The sequence below is a fragment of the Oncorhynchus mykiss genome, chromosome 7, assembly GCF_057628025.1.
Source record: "Oncorhynchus mykiss isolate SJ-2025 chromosome 7, ASM5762802v1, whole genome shotgun sequence".
In the NCBI taxonomy this organism is placed as follows: Eukaryota; Metazoa; Chordata; class Actinopteri; order Salmoniformes; family Salmonidae; genus Oncorhynchus; species Oncorhynchus mykiss.
The window spans coordinates 37,128,336-37,143,425 of NC_143028.1; the positions used below are offsets into that span (position 1 = coordinate 37,128,336).

The window sequence follows — 15,090 nt, forward strand, 5'->3', positions numbered from 1 at the left end:
AGGGAACATAGACAGGTTTTGGGTCTCGTACCCTGGCCTTACGCATTTTATTGTGTCAACTGAACCCTAATTGGTTTGTGCTTTGACGGCAGTGGTTCTTTCAACTACCAAAACTGAGTGGTGGAGTTGAGTGAGAATGGATGAGTAGGTGTCTCTCTCTTTCTTTCTCTCTCTCTCTCGCTCTCTCTCTCTCTCCCTCCGTCGCTCAGAGGACACAGTGAGGATTAGGATCTGTTGCCGTCTTCAGATTGAGGTCAATGCGATCTGTCAGGTGAGACTGTAAAAGCCCCGTAAGTACCTTAGAGATCCCACACCTCAATGGAGAAAATACAGTATCCTCAATGTGTTCCACAAGCGTGAGCTGACTATTGTATGTTGTAGGGTCCCTGTAGTCTTTCACTAAACGGTGATGTCAGCCCTGGCATGAAAGGCACAGCTGAAATACACTGAGCCTCTAAAGCGTAGGACAGTGAACACAGCAGTAACTACCCCTGCCCTGCTATAGACCAGACTAGTGTTTCTATAGACGATAGGAGCTATAGGTGAGCTTCTCATAAACAAGTGATAAAATGCCTCATTGAACATGCTTCATGAACCACACTGATCAACTCTACACCTGGTTCCCTCTTTCTACCTCACCCACTACTTACTGCGGCCTTTTACTCCTCCTGGAACACAGGCCAGTGGGTAAATAGATGCCTTTCTCCCTCACTCTTATCAAGGCAGCTGAGGACAGAGTAGACAGATAAGCACTTGAGCCGATGTGCATCTTCCGCTGAGCACAGCAAAGTCCCCCTAAACCTCAACCTAAAAAAGGGTTAGGTCACTCCTACGCCCATGTACCCCCCGGCCTCCCGCTCCCTTTCCCCCTGCCCCAGGAGTCTCCTGTCCTTGTGCCCCATTGGCCATCGCTGATCAGGTGGACAGAGGATGCCCAAAATCTTCCCTAAGACTCGAAAACACGCCATCATTTGCCTCTCCCGCGTTCCTTGGAAGCAGTTGACGTGCCAGCTGCGTATTTGACGGTGCCAGTCGGCCCTCTAGACGATCAGCTAGGACCCGTTTTCCCCCCGTCGTTTGGTTTTGAGCACTACAGGGCCGAAGCCGGCGTGTGAGGATGGGGGCCGGAGCGAGTGCAGAGGACAAGCACTCCAAAGAGCTGGAGAAGAAACTCAAGGAGGATGCAGAGAAGGACGCCAGGACAGTCAAGCTGCTGCTGCTGGGTAACATCTGCATGTCTGGTCCTCTTGCCCTCTGCTCTGGGGAATGGCCTGGGTTGAGGGTGTTCTATGGGGTGTCTCATCATAACCTGGTATCCTCCAGACTATACACAGTGTCCAGTGATTGGCTTGTATCTTATCTGGTCAAAGGTCTATTGTTTCCATAGCATGTGTAATAGAAATGTGAACATTTTGTGAAAAGCAACCTTTTGACCCTAAGCGTATAATCCCATGTTTATATTGATGAGTAGACTATACTGTGGATGGGGATAGAGATTGTTTTTTCCTCTGCCGTTTAGCTTTGACAGAGATGAGAAGATAAAGTCCGTGGTATTTTTTATTTGTATTTATTATGGATCCCCATTAGCTGCTGCCTTCCTGGGGTCCAGCAAAATGAAGACAGTTTATACAATTTAAAAAAAACATTGCAATACATTCACAGATTTCACAATGCACTGTGTGCCCTCAGGCCCCTATTCCACCACTACCACATACCCACGGTACAAGATCCATGTGTACGTGTGTGTGTGTATGCACGTGGCTGTGCCTATGTTTGTGTTGCTTCACAGTCCCCGCTGTTCCATAAGGTGTTTTTTTATCTGTTTTTAAATCAAATTTTACTGCTTGCATGAGTTACTGTAGTACTGTACGCCGTCCATGGTCTGTTTTGGACTTGGGGACTGTGACGAGACATCTTGTGGCATGTCTTGTGGGGTACACATGGGTGTCCGAGCTGTGCTCCAGTAGTTCAAATAGACAGGTCAGTGCATTCAACATGCCTCTCATAAATACAAGTAGTGATGAAGCCAATCTCTCTTCCACCTTGAGCCAGGAGAGATTGACATGCAAATGATTAATATTAGCTCTATGTGTACATCCAAGGGCTAGCCGTGCTGCCCTGTTCTGAGCCAATTGCAATTTTCCTAAATCCGGTGTTGTTGAATAATTCAGATGTGTAGACAGAGACAATGTTATCTTGGCTCTTGGTATTATATCATTCATCGTTAATCACCCAGTAACAGTTCCAACAGCCTGGTCTCATAGACTAGACGTAACATAGTAAATGCAAATCCGGGACACTCAAATTAGTATGATAAGTTACGTTTGGTATGGTTACATAAGACAGATGGTTAAGACAAAAACGAAAGCAAGCTGGTTGGTTGGGGTGGACGGGTGAGCGTGTAATGCGAACTTCCAGCAAACCAAATGTTGCGAGTTCAAATCTCATGTATAATTTTAGCTATTTAGCAACTTTTCAACTGCTTACTACTTTTTAGCTACTGTTAGCTAACTCTTCCACTAACACTAACCCTAACCTTAAGCTTTAACTGAACTACTAAACTTAACCCTAAACTTAACCCTAACCCCTAGCCTAGCTAACGTTAGCAAGCTAGCTAATGTTAGCTACCTAGCGACCTAGCTAGAATTCGTAATATATCATATGTTTTGCAAATTTGTAAGATATTATATGAATAGTAATTCTTAATATATTATACTAAATGGGCAATGGACATTCACAAATTAATATACACAATACGAAGCGTAACAAATCATAATAAATGGAGTGTCTCGGATTTACACACAGAATAATAAGAAATGCTCTGAGACCAAGTTGGTTCTAAGAATGGTCTTAGTCCTAAACCAAGTTGGATTATAATTTAAATTTTACCAGCCTTGCAAACACTATTTTCATTGAAGAGATAATTACACAGATTATTTTTCATGATTTTGTCTTTATTGGGGATGAATCAAGGGAAATGTCAACGATAATAGGATTACTATGCCAAATACATTTACCCTCTTGTAGACATTTGCTAAAAATAATTGACTGAAACTGCTGATATTCAGAGGCACTACATTTTGCATCAGCAACATTGGTGGGACTAAGCATCGGTCTCTATGTAAAGGCCAGAGGCCTAGCTTATCCACCCCTGGCTGTCACACTATTGTTCTAAACACTTTGGTAATTAATCACCTCAATCTCCCGGTAATCCTAAAACAACGACTGTTGCATTACAGAAGGTTTAACCTCACACTACTGCACACACACATGCCCTACAGCCTAATTACCCCCAAGGCAAACCTATTATAGCGCTACTGACCCCAATGTCCACCCTCAACATAACACCCTGCACCAATACTGAACTAAGGGCTAGATTCAATCAGATCAAGTGTTAACCTGCGATAGCAAAAAAAAAAAAAAACTCATAGTGGATATTTCGGAGCATTGGAGCCGTCGAACTGGTGAGCAACTGCTCTTGCGATCATTGACACGAAGACACTCATTGACACGAAGACACGCCAGCCCGGCTCTCGTCGGAGGTTCAGAACGAGAGAGTGGAGACTACACAGAAATAACGATGCTTAGCATACACAACCCGTTCATTTCCATTGAAGGACCTAAAGGATGAGAGGGGGAGAGAGAGGCAGTGGGAGGGAGCACGTTCATGTCATCAGACACTTGATTAGGGCCACAACATGGATTGTAAATCCCTGAGGTGTAGTAGCCATGAGCAAGTGGAACACATGCAGATTCCAGGTGGTGCTGCTGACATAACAACATAGGACTCTGCGCCCAGTTGTCACATTGACACTGTCCCTGAGGGGCCTCCACAACTCATAGAAACTCTAATAGAAAGTAAAGTAGTGTGTTTCTCACTGGCCCTGCAAAGAGCAAGCAATGCAGATGCAGAAGCACAGTGGCTAGGATAAACTCCCTAGAAGGCAGGAACCTAGGAAGAAAACTAGAGATGAATCAGGACTTGAGGGGTGGCCAGTCCTCTTCTGGCTGTACCGAGTGGAGATTTAAGAGAACATGTGGCCATTAAGGCCTGATCATTTTTCAAGACGTTCCAACGTTCATAGATGATCGGCAGGGACAAATAATAACCATGGTGGCTATAGAGGGCGCAGCAGGAGAGTGAGTCATACTATATCTCCGTGACAAAGTTCTTCCTGCCATCAGCTTTGGAGGGGCTTAGGAGAGGAGTAATGAGCTTGGTGCCCTTGTGTGGATCATCTGTGGGTCAGGGCACACACCGATTCAACGGAGGGGACCATAACAGGGCAGGAAAGAAAACGGAGGGAATAGTAGGAGAGGAAAAGAAAGGGGTAAATGTGAAATGGAAGAAGGGAGTACACTTTGGGACCTGTCACTCCAGGTATAAAATAGTCTAACACTGCGGCCCAGTGGTCATCTTTGGTACTGTAAATGTGAATCCTGCTTCCTACATACAGACTGATCGACACACTCCCCAAAACCTCACCATGCAGTAGATCACTGTCTCTTACAACAGGCTGCCATTTCTATATACATACCTCAGATCTAAATAATTGTATTGCGTGTCACTAAACCTCCCCCCCCCCCCCCCCCCCCCCCCCCTGTACTTGTGTACAGGTGCTGGAGAATCAGGAAAGAGCACAATCGTCAAACAGATGAAGTGAGTCTGGTGACACTATTGTACCCAGTGCAATATGTCATAAAACATATTGGTGTCTCAAAGGTCAAACGTCAACTTTATCTGTGGCTGCTTGTCTTCTCGCAACAGAATTATCCATCAAGATGGTTACTCTCTTGAAGAGTCCATGGAGTTTGTCACCATCATCTACAGCAATACCCTTCAGTCCATCATGGCGATTGTAAAGGGCATGACTCAACTCAACATCGGCTACGGTGACACCGCTCAGCAGGTAGCTAGCTACTGAACACCGACTGTCTACAGTACACTGTTCAGACAGGTGGATTATATAACATACCCGAGCCAGGCATCCTATTGTTTGGGATGTGACATAAAACCCTTTGACAAACCGAGTACAGTGAGCATGATGTGTGTTTTTGGTGCTTGTGTGTGTCTGTAGGACGATTCCAGGAAGCTCATGCACCTGGCAGACACCATTGAGGAGGGTTCCATGCCCAAAGAGCTGTCTGACATCATCATCCGGCTGTGGAAGGACACTGGTATCCAGGCATGCTACGACAGGGCCTCTGAGTACCAGCTTAACGACTCCGCTGGATAGTAGGTTTACTCTCCTGGACTGGACCGACCCCATCCCTGTTCCCTTTCCCCAATCCCTATGAAACCATTACCATCATATCCACATAAACAAAGGACTGGTTTTCTAAGACTAAAAAGCTCTTTCAAATTGAGAATCTCCATTGAGAATGCTTTTTAGTCCAGGGCCTGGCTCTGTGTCTGGGAAACTGGCCCTAAGAGCTTTGGACCTCTTGCTAGACTTTTATATAGATAAATCGTTAATCCTATATTAGTGTGTTGATGAACCAGGCGAAAGAAGGAGATTGTTCCTCTCTCTGTGTCCCACCTAGCTATCTGAATGACTTGGAGAGGCTGGTCCAGCCTGGATACATCCCCACTGAGCAGGACATGTTGCGATCAAGAGTAAAGACCACTGGTATCATAGAGACCCAGTTCGGCTTAAAAGACCTCAACTTCAGGTGAGGCTGGAAACACAACGAAGTCTGCATTAATCCCCATTGATCAGAATCCCCAAAACACTGAAAAGCAGCATTTCTCTTTAAGTAATCCAATGAGCTCAGATGACAATAACATTGTAACAACATATTAATAACATTGTAATAACATTGGCGAGCAACACAGTGACATCTGCAAGCGCTCCCTCTCTCTCTCCTGCAGGATGTTTGACGTGGGCGGCCAGCGCTCAGAGAGGAAGAAATGGATCCACTGCTTTGAGGGTGTGACCTGTATTATCTTCATCGCGGCTCTGAGCGCCTACGACATGGTGCTGGTGGAGGATGACGAAGTGGTGAGATACATTACCGTCACATTGTAGACGCTAGATTGAAGGAGCCACTGTTGGAACGAAAGATTGAAGGAGCCACTGTTGGAACGAAGTGAAGAGACGCCACGATCAAAGAGGGTAGATTGAGGTAGTGACTGTGGCACTGTAGTAGTAGTAGTAGTAGTGTCGTGGTCAAATGAGCTTTTGTGAGCTATCGGACAGATGAATTGCAGAGAAATTTGTTTCATAGGCGTGTTTCATGCAATGCAATCCATTTGTCCCTCTTTTTCTGAATGTGGTTCTCTCCTCACGAAGAACCGAATGCACGAGAGTCTCCACCTGTTCAACAGCATCTGCAACCACCGCTACTTTATTGCCACCTCCATCGTACTCTTCCTCAACAAGAAAGACGTCTTCACCGAGAAGATCAAGAAGGCTCACCTCAGCATGTGCTTCCCCGACTACGACGGTGGGCTCACAACAGCAGATCTGTCACTCAAGCAATGTTCTCTTTGGAACACGCCTTTTTTTCCCCTCTCTATGTTCTTTTGATGTCAGGAGCCATGTCAGAGCTCAACTATTGCATACTGTGTTCGTCATCCATAGCCTAAGGCAGCTCTGATTTCTGTTCAGTCTTTTGACAATATAGGTATTATTTCCCTAAATGTTGTTGGATTCCCTGTAGGCCCCAACACCTATGAGGATGCTGGCAACTACATCAAACTCCAGTTCCTGGACCTGAACTTGCGGCGAGATATCAAGGAGGTCTACTCACACATGACCTGTGCCACAGACACAGAGAACGTCAAGTTTGTGTTTGACGCCGTAACCGACATCATCATCAAAGAAAACCTAAAGAGTTGTGGTCTCTTCTAAGAGCCACGCCGTATAGGTGAGTGGAACTCTTCTGGCCTAGACTATGATACTGAGAGATTGTCTGCCTCTGGGATGGTACTCTGCCCATTGAATCACAGAGCCCCGTAGTTAACTGTAGTTCACCCGGAAGATAGCTCACTAGGAATTAGCACGTCATTTCTCTGTCACTCCCCCCAATGGCCCATGCCGTCTGTGATTTCCACTAAACACTCCTCTGTTTCAGGGTGTCGGTTTACCCTCTGAATCCTATCCCCTTCCCCCTTCAAACTGCGGGTAACAATCTCATCAAGAAGACCGGACGAAGGAGACCAACACAGCGACTGTCTCTGGAAGCTGCCATTCACAAATATGATACTACACACACACACACACACACACACACACACGCACACACACACACACACACACACGAATTCATACAAAACGCAGCATCATAACCAAAGACATTTAAGTTCATTTGAGACCTGGAAAATAGGTGTACTGTCAAAGTAAGAGGATCTATACTGTACAGATTTATGTTATAAGTCAATCATAGTCAAGCTATCGTCCTTTGTTAAATGTCTTGAATAGGAACTCCTTTTCCATTGCAGTGCTATGCAACCTGTAGTTGAAACATCGGCGCCTGTCAGCAGAAAGAGCTTCTTCCCCCAGACAGTACATTTGAATAGGTGTAAGGCAATGTATCATCTCTATGCTCCAGTAACTGGCATAAAAAGCTATAAGAGATGGCCTCATCACCTGCAGACATATTTCAACTTGCGTGACAAGTTACAAAACCCATTCATCAGCAAAAATGGGTTGTATGTGTAGAACAGATATTGAGCTGTACATATAGTGGGCACAATATGAAAGACCTCAAGCTACAGGAGAGGACCAATGACATGAAATCGGACCAATTCATTCTTATATGTCAAACATCACAGAATTGTAAAGTTGAGGGTAACTTGTATCTAGAAATATTTCACTGATGAGCGACTGTAGTAAAGATGCAGTATTTTTATGGATGTAGCTTGGTCACATACTAATTTGAATACCTTATAAGTCTTTGGGCCACATTCTGTACAGAAATAAAAACATGGAATGTTCATGTGAAATCAGAAATTAAGTTAAAGCTTCTGTAGAAAACGAACCTCTGAACTAATTACTAAATAAATTCACCTCAATGTTGTCATGTTCTGTACTTTGCATTTATTTCAGACTATTTTTTTGAAAAGAGATTTCTGACATGAAGAGAAACCCCATTGTTACAACATGGTCTGAACAGTACCATAGAGGAGAAAATCATTAGTTTAAATTCAAGACGGCCTAAGAGAAGAATGGTTCAGTCCTGATTCGTTTATCAAAAAGACCAAAATAACTGAGACGGTTTCGAAGACAACGGAGGGCAAAAACAAGATGTCAAGAAGATCATCTTTAACAAAAACCATCGAGAGTTCACTCCCAGAAAAGAAACATGACATTTGTCAATCCCTGAGTTTCCTCTCCACATACAGGAACTTAAAAACATTCTGATAGCAGCATTAAGGGATGGTTGTCGATGGGAAGGACCATCTGCTTCCACATACACATACTGTATTACTACGTACTAAAACTTTGGATATAGAGCTAAGCTAACAGGAGCGTGAACAAAGCCGTACAACCTGCATGCTCAACAGAAAATATATTCCGCATGAGTGTCTGACATGATATTAGCCCTTTCTCAAATAGGAATACTACGAAGAGAAATGTATCGTTGTTGTTCAATGGAGACATGACACTCTTACACAGCGACCTTAAAAACATGACACACTTTATGGCTTTGTTCAAACATACAGGTATGACAGACTGTATGTCAGGTATTACATACCAGTTAAAGGTAAGTCTGTATTAACAATGAACCAAAAAGCCCAAGGCACTATTGTCCATGTGATTGTGTAAATCTATAGCTCACGGTCATGGCACATAAAATGACATGCATACATCTGCCTATTGCAAGGGCCATTGCATGATAGTCAGAGATGCATATATCACACATTCACCTCACAAACGTAACATTACTGAATGAAAAAAAAAAAGATAAAAAGCTGGATGACTCCGAAGTGGAGGCCTCTGAAAACTTCTCAGTTGAAAACATAAGAACTGTGACTTTCCAAAGAGGCCTTTGGAAATCCCAAGCAGTGAGGCACTAGTCCCCTTGTGTAGTGAGATCTATTTTTTAGTAATGCACTTAAAAACTACGCTGTGGACTACAAACCTGTATCTGGATGGCACTGTTCCCCGAACCCAAAAAATATTTCACAGATCAGCTGTATGTTCAGAAAACCTAGCTACAGACCCACACCCAAACACTAAATCCCTCATTGCTTGGTTCATTTATTCCTGAAACAAAAAATCCCAGTCGTACTGGCACCAACCCTGACGAATCACAATCAAAACATATATATTTTTTTAAAGTCTCCTTTAAAAAATAAATGTCTCCCTCTGTACACTAAATGATGCATATTATAAGACAATAACGCAAAAAAAAAAAAATTATAATTCAAAGGTGTTCTAGAGAGTTGGTATTGTCCACCTTGGTCCTGAGCAGCAGAAGAGTTTGGAGTGGGGGGGGTGAGGTGAGACGATAAGGGTTTATTCCCCTGTCCTATTCGCACAACAAGCTGTGCCTGAGTGAGTCTACTGACTGGGGACCCGTTCACACCAGTGTCCTCCTCTCCTCCAAGAGCTCAAAACAGTCCCACCATGTGATCGATCTGTCTCATGTACACACTCTTCAGAGGCAGAGAATACCTCCGCTCCTCGGGGATCCGGTCACACTGAAAGAGAGAAAGAAGAGGAGAGCGGAAGATTTGTACAGAAAAAAAGATTATACACAAGTAACCTATCAGCAATCTTACTCCGCATATTTCACATATTTTAGCAAAAAGAAATGTACGTTATTCATTACTGTATATTTTAAACTGCGGTACTTGATCCTGCAGGCAGTGTCATAGTAATATGTATTTATATATCAGAGGGTCATTACGTTGCTATTGTTAGAGAAAGGCCCGTTGGAAGTTTCCTGATCTGGTACCACCTTCTCACAGGGTGACAGGTCGTTCCACTGCTTCTCCCGAAAACGCTTGTCGATAGGCACTACATGGCCCTCCGTGGTGAAGATGTACTTGTTCTCAGATTTGTGCAAGGGGTTGTCATCGTCAAAAAGCTGGAAGGAGAGGGTCATAGGATTAACTAGAAGGAAAGTCAGGTTATATTAGCTTAGAAAAGCCCATTCAAGTTTCTGACAGTACAGGTCCACATACCAGGTAAAGGTATATGCAGACAGTACAGGTCCACATACCAGGTAAAGGTATTTGCAGACAGTACAGGTCCACATACCAGGTAAAGGTATGTGCAGACAGTACAGGTCCACATACCAGGTAAAGGTATGTGCAGACAGTACAGGTACACATACCAGGTAAAGGTATTTGCAGGTCTCGCTGAGGAAGAAGCTCTCCATGCGATCCTCTTTGGACTTGTCCACCACGTGGTGGAGAGTGGCATACCCACACCTGCCAAATACACACATCCGTTTAGGGAACCCAGGTGTGACGTCAAGTCAGTAGAACGAGACATCCTAAAACACTCTAAAGTTGTGTTCCTCCCAGATCCGACTCATACCTGACTTTGGCATTTTTTTCTAGGCTCTCAAGGATATCCATTCCAACGTGTAAATAGAAAGGATTCTTGGTTGCCTGGGAGGGGAAATGAAATAGCTCACTCAGAGCAGCTCATAACATTCAAACATTGTGTTTCAAATGAATGTGAAGCACTGGTACCTGGTACAGGAGATAGGTGGACTCCACCAGTTCTGGCCTCAGGGGGTAGAAGAGCACGTCAGGCGCCTGTAGCTGCCAGTTGTACCTCTCCGGCAGGGCCCCGAAGCGCTTCCAGATGGCGTAGTAGAATGCATGCAGGCAAATGGCCTCCTCCACATCACCATTCAACACCTGGCGAGTACAACACAAGGTCAGAGGTCAACACAGGGAAAACATCATCATCACAAACAGTAATAACACTGTCAGGATGAACATACAACATTCATTGGGACAATGTTGGCTGAGGACATATGCAGGGCTGCGCAGCTCCCCATTCCCAGAGAGAGAGGTGTCTACCAGGAGGCCAGGGAAGAAGGCCTGCAGGGAGTCGATCCAGGTGTTCATGATCTGGCCGTTGAACATGTTCACATTGACGTAGAGAGGAGGGTCCCCTTCTCCTTCATTACATGACTCCCTCCTGCAGGTTCAACAGGGGAGAAGGTTCTCAGACGACATCATCATACACATTACCTTCACAGAGCGTAGATCAACACTAAACAACACGCCGCCAATATACCAACACACACACACAAAAAATCAAGTCAATTCAAGCACAGGACTGACCCTCTTCTCAGGTGGTTCTGGATGCTCTCATAAGAAGCTTGGAACATCCGGTAGTCCTCTTTCTCTCCAAACAGGATGTAAGACTTGAGCAGGTACTCGTAGAACGAGTCCATCCCTGCTCCCAGGCCACTCTGCTTGCTAACCCACTGTCCCGTTTGGATGTTCACCACGTTCCCTGAGAGTTCAAAGAGAAGAGGTAACCATTTGACGTGCAACAAGAAGGGAAAGACACTGCTACGCATAAGCAAACATCTACATACAAACATAAGACTACACCAAAAAAAAACAGATCTCTACTCACCTAGCAAGCCCGTCTCATTGCTCCTCAGTTTCCACAAGGCTCGGACAGCCCGTCTGGCCACCCACTCGAACGTGGAGTCGCCAATCAGACGGCTGAGAATGCCAAACTCCACCAACAGGGAGCCAGCCCCTGCTGTGCAAGTCTCATTTATGCTGTCTGGAGGGACACCACTCTTCAGGTTCACCTGAGGAAATGAAGTGACAGGGCGATCCAGTCACTGAGGAACATTACAGTCATTTCAGTTGTACTCGTAATATATTGTAAACAACAGGTAAATGTCAATGAGACATACTGTAGTGGATCTCTGTGGTTGTTTAATGGTCTAAGATCTCCCTCCACCCCTGTTTGGTATTTCCCCCCTGTCTACAAAACCAGGACTGTCAAATCGCTATGAACACAGGCAATATCAGGTAACCCACTATGCAGCTCTCCTCTCCTCTTACCCTGGGGTAGGGAATGCCTGTGCTGGTGTTCTCGAAGGCTGGCAGCAGGCGTACTGCCAGGTCGTGGGCCAGGTGCAGTAGCTCATTGTCATAGTCCACCAGGCCCACGTTGCCGAAGGGATGCTTGGGGTCAGTCAGGAGGATGTGAGCAGAGATCAAGCTACCCAGGATCCTGGAGGGACAGAGAATGAACGAATGAACATCAAGTGATGTTAGAAGGTAGTCCTTGTTTAGGCATTTAGATATGCTTCAGAGAAATGCATTGAACTCTGCTACCAACCACTAGATAAGAGCTACCATTGCCCTACTTTTAAACAATACTTAAACAATACCTCATCTACAATCACAACACTTGTATTGCTTCTTTCTTTTTTTTTTGTTGCCACTCGTGAAGACAACGAAATGTTCTTTGCGGTTCACTGAAACGTTAGCGGCAACTCCACCGTGGTTGTAAATCTGTTTGCGCCACCTTTACATCTGTAACTTGACCTGAAGCTAATCAAACACATTTCATTCACTATTTGAAAGGAATGACATGTGTAATACCTGATGTTAGCCTCAAACACCTGCACAGTGGAGTCCTTGTCGAAAGAGACGGTGTCTATCACCAACTTCACAGCTCTGTGAAACTCCGACACATTCCCCAGTACCTGGAATGAGAGACATTATCGGGATCATTAAAAAGACCCTTGACAGTAAACTGTTTTAGCAATACCATTCCCCTTAAAAGCCCACAAAAATAAATAAAACAGGAATACAGAATAAGGCTGCTTACCAGTAAGGTGTCAAGGGTGTCAATGAGTGTCAGGGAATAGTTTCCCAAAACATCATTGATGTTGATGTTTGACCTGAAAAAACAATGAAGCAATGAAAAAGATAACAGGCTTGACAATAACCGAGGGCATGTATATGTAGGCTATATTGCAAGCACCAAGTCATTCATAATGGAATAACATTCAACTTGATCACACGTTGAACAAGTTAAATGGATTGACCGTTTCAGCTTGAGAGAAATAAAGTTTTGTCCAGCTGTGCCTTTAGTTATCAGATTTTAAAGAATGTCAAGGTGAAAAGGCTAAACGTTGTGGTATATGGTCTCACATATGAATGCTGTTTTAGCCAATCAGCACCCAGTATCCAAACTACCTGGTATATAAAGTCAATAATAAACTGGGTGGTTCGAGCCCTGACTGGCTGACAGCCGTGGTATATCAGACCGTATACCACGCACATGACAAAAAAAATGTAGTTTTACTGCTCTAATTATGTTGGTAACCAGTTTATAATAGCAATAAGGTACCTCTCAGGTTTGTGGTATATGGCCAATATACCACAGCTAAGGGCTGTATCAGGCCCCCTGCTTTGCGTTGTGCATAAGAACATCCAAAAGCCATATTGCTTAAATAGAACCCTTGCCTGGTCTCCAGGCAAATAGACCCCCAAGCCTTACTGTAACTATATTCATTTAGATATTTACATAACTTTTTAACCAGATCTGTTAGTAAGTCCTGCATGACAGACCGATGCAAATTACACTAACCACAAGACACAGTTACCAGACATCAGTCAGAATGGAAATGTTGAACGGAGAGTGGACACACCTAGTAAAACAGGGTAGTCTACCAACCTAATACATCAATCAATCCAGCACGTCATCGTGCACACACATACCCGTAGCCTAATAATCAATTTCACGTGAGTGTGACCAGATTGGTTCTAGGCCTAGCTATCGGGCTATAGATGACTCACGGGTTGAGAACGTCAGGCCCTCTCCCTTGACAGTCAATGGGATTCAGCTCATCCTCAGGAAAGGCATATTTCATGTAGTTGTCATATCCAAAGTAGAACATGTCTTTGGCCATGCCTTTCATCTTTATCTTGAGTGTGTCCGGGAAGGAGCTATATCTCCTGTCATACTCGTCCCTGTCCCCCTCAAAGAGGCTAAGGTAAGACTTCTTAGGTGAGTCCTCTTTACTGGCACAAGAGGTCCTGCATTGTGCGTCTCCATGGCCGTGTATTCGTTGTGACCAGGAATTGGCCTTTGCGGATTCCCCATCGTCTTGCTTAAAAAGTTCTATTTTGTGCAAATTGAAATTGAAATTAAGGGGGAAGTTGAACCCCCAGCTAGGTCCCAGTCCAAACGCTAGCCATAGCAGACAACTGACAGTGAGTCTGAGCACGACGAGAGCAACCACTATTGACCTCCATTGCATATTTGCCCTGGATCGGTCTTAAAAACCATAGTTCAATTTGACAATCCTTTGATGAATAGATGGCTGAATTGTCTTCTGTGTATTGCTTAAAAGCCACCTAGGCAGCCTGGCTGACAAAGTCGACAGCGCACCACACTCTTCCTGTCAACAAAACCAGCCCCTCCCCGGTTCCCCGGTGTGATTGGAGCTCCAGTCATATCGTCATCGAGAAAGAGGGGGCCGGCGCGTTTCAGCAATTGGCTACCATGCATGCCCGTTTTGCTGTATGTCAAGCAATATAACTTTAGAGCCAATAGAAAATAGCCACAAGCATGAAAAAGTAGTGGGGGCAGAGACAGGCGGTGTCAGAAAATAACATTCGACCAGAAAAATCACATCAGCATACTTTGCATTATTTGCAGTCAGAACAAATTACATCAAATCGTTTTTTGTTTTTACTATCTGAGGCGGGGCGACAGTGTAGCCTAGCGTTGGACTAGTAACCGAAAGGTTGCAAATTCATATTCCCCGAGCTGACAAGGTACAAATCTGTCGTTCTGCCCCTGAACAGGCAGTTAACCCACTGTTCCTAGGCCGTCATTGAAAATAAGAATTTGTTCTTAACTGACTTGCCTAGTTAAATAAAGGTAAAATAAAAATTTGTTTGTGCCTCTGTTTGAGTTACAATCATAGCCTACCAGTCATCTGAGATTATTGGTACAATTATTAGTCCAATGATGAGTGTAGACTAAATCAAACGTTTCCCTTAATTTTTATTACAAACTTACTCTAAGCACAGCTCAACTCTTCTTATCAACCCAGATTTAACATATTTACAAAATAATAAATTGACACCATTAATATCTATCATTTACAAAAGTGTACCACAGCAAATATTGC

General features: G+C 44.3%; 2 protein-coding genes across 4 annotated transcripts; one reads left to right on the forward strand and one right to left on the reverse strand.

The window, feature by feature from the left end:
* The first annotated feature begins 209 nt into the window (after positions 1-209).
* On the forward strand, positions 210-8,021 carry gnat1 (guanine nucleotide binding protein (G protein), alpha transducing activity polypeptide 1). The gene is made up of 9 exons (XM_021609306.3): positions 210-1,223; positions 4,618-4,660; positions 4,769-4,910; positions 5,079-5,236; positions 5,545-5,673; positions 5,873-6,002; positions 6,294-6,447; positions 6,664-6,870; positions 7,078-8,021. Exons 1-8 carry the CDS (start codon positions 1,118-1,120, stop codon positions 6,852-6,854), a joined length of 1,053 nt encoding a protein of 350 aa, XP_021464981.1. The 5' UTR covers positions 210-1,117; the 3' UTR covers positions 6,855-6,870; positions 7,078-8,021.
* Position 8,022: 1 nt separating this feature from the next.
* On the reverse strand, positions 8,023-14,402 carry edem1 (ER degradation enhancing alpha-mannosidase like protein 1). 3 transcript variants are annotated; one of them, XR_016497229.1, is made up of 12 exons: positions 13,748-14,394; positions 12,774-12,846; positions 12,545-12,648; positions 11,999-12,170; positions 11,556-11,739; positions 11,255-11,429; positions 10,909-11,108; positions 10,652-10,822; positions 10,494-10,567; positions 10,288-10,384; positions 9,859-10,038; positions 8,023-9,649 (listed from the first exon to the last, which is right to left on the reverse strand). XR_016497229.1 is itself a non-coding variant. In XM_021609305.3 (12 exons), exons 1-12 carry the CDS (start codon positions 14,209-14,211, stop codon positions 9,560-9,562), a joined length of 1,905 nt encoding a protein of 634 aa, XP_021464980.1. In that variant the 5' UTR covers positions 14,212-14,402; the 3' UTR covers positions 8,023-9,559. The 3 variants fall into 3 exon arrangements, 2 of the variants coding, with proteins under 2 accessions (XP_021464980.1, XP_090096998.1); XM_021609305.3 differs by having other exon boundaries at positions 10,988-11,108; positions 13,748-14,402; XM_090240872.1 differs by having other exon boundaries at positions 10,174-10,384; positions 10,988-11,108.
* Between the last annotated feature and the right edge of the window lie 688 nt (positions 14,403-15,090).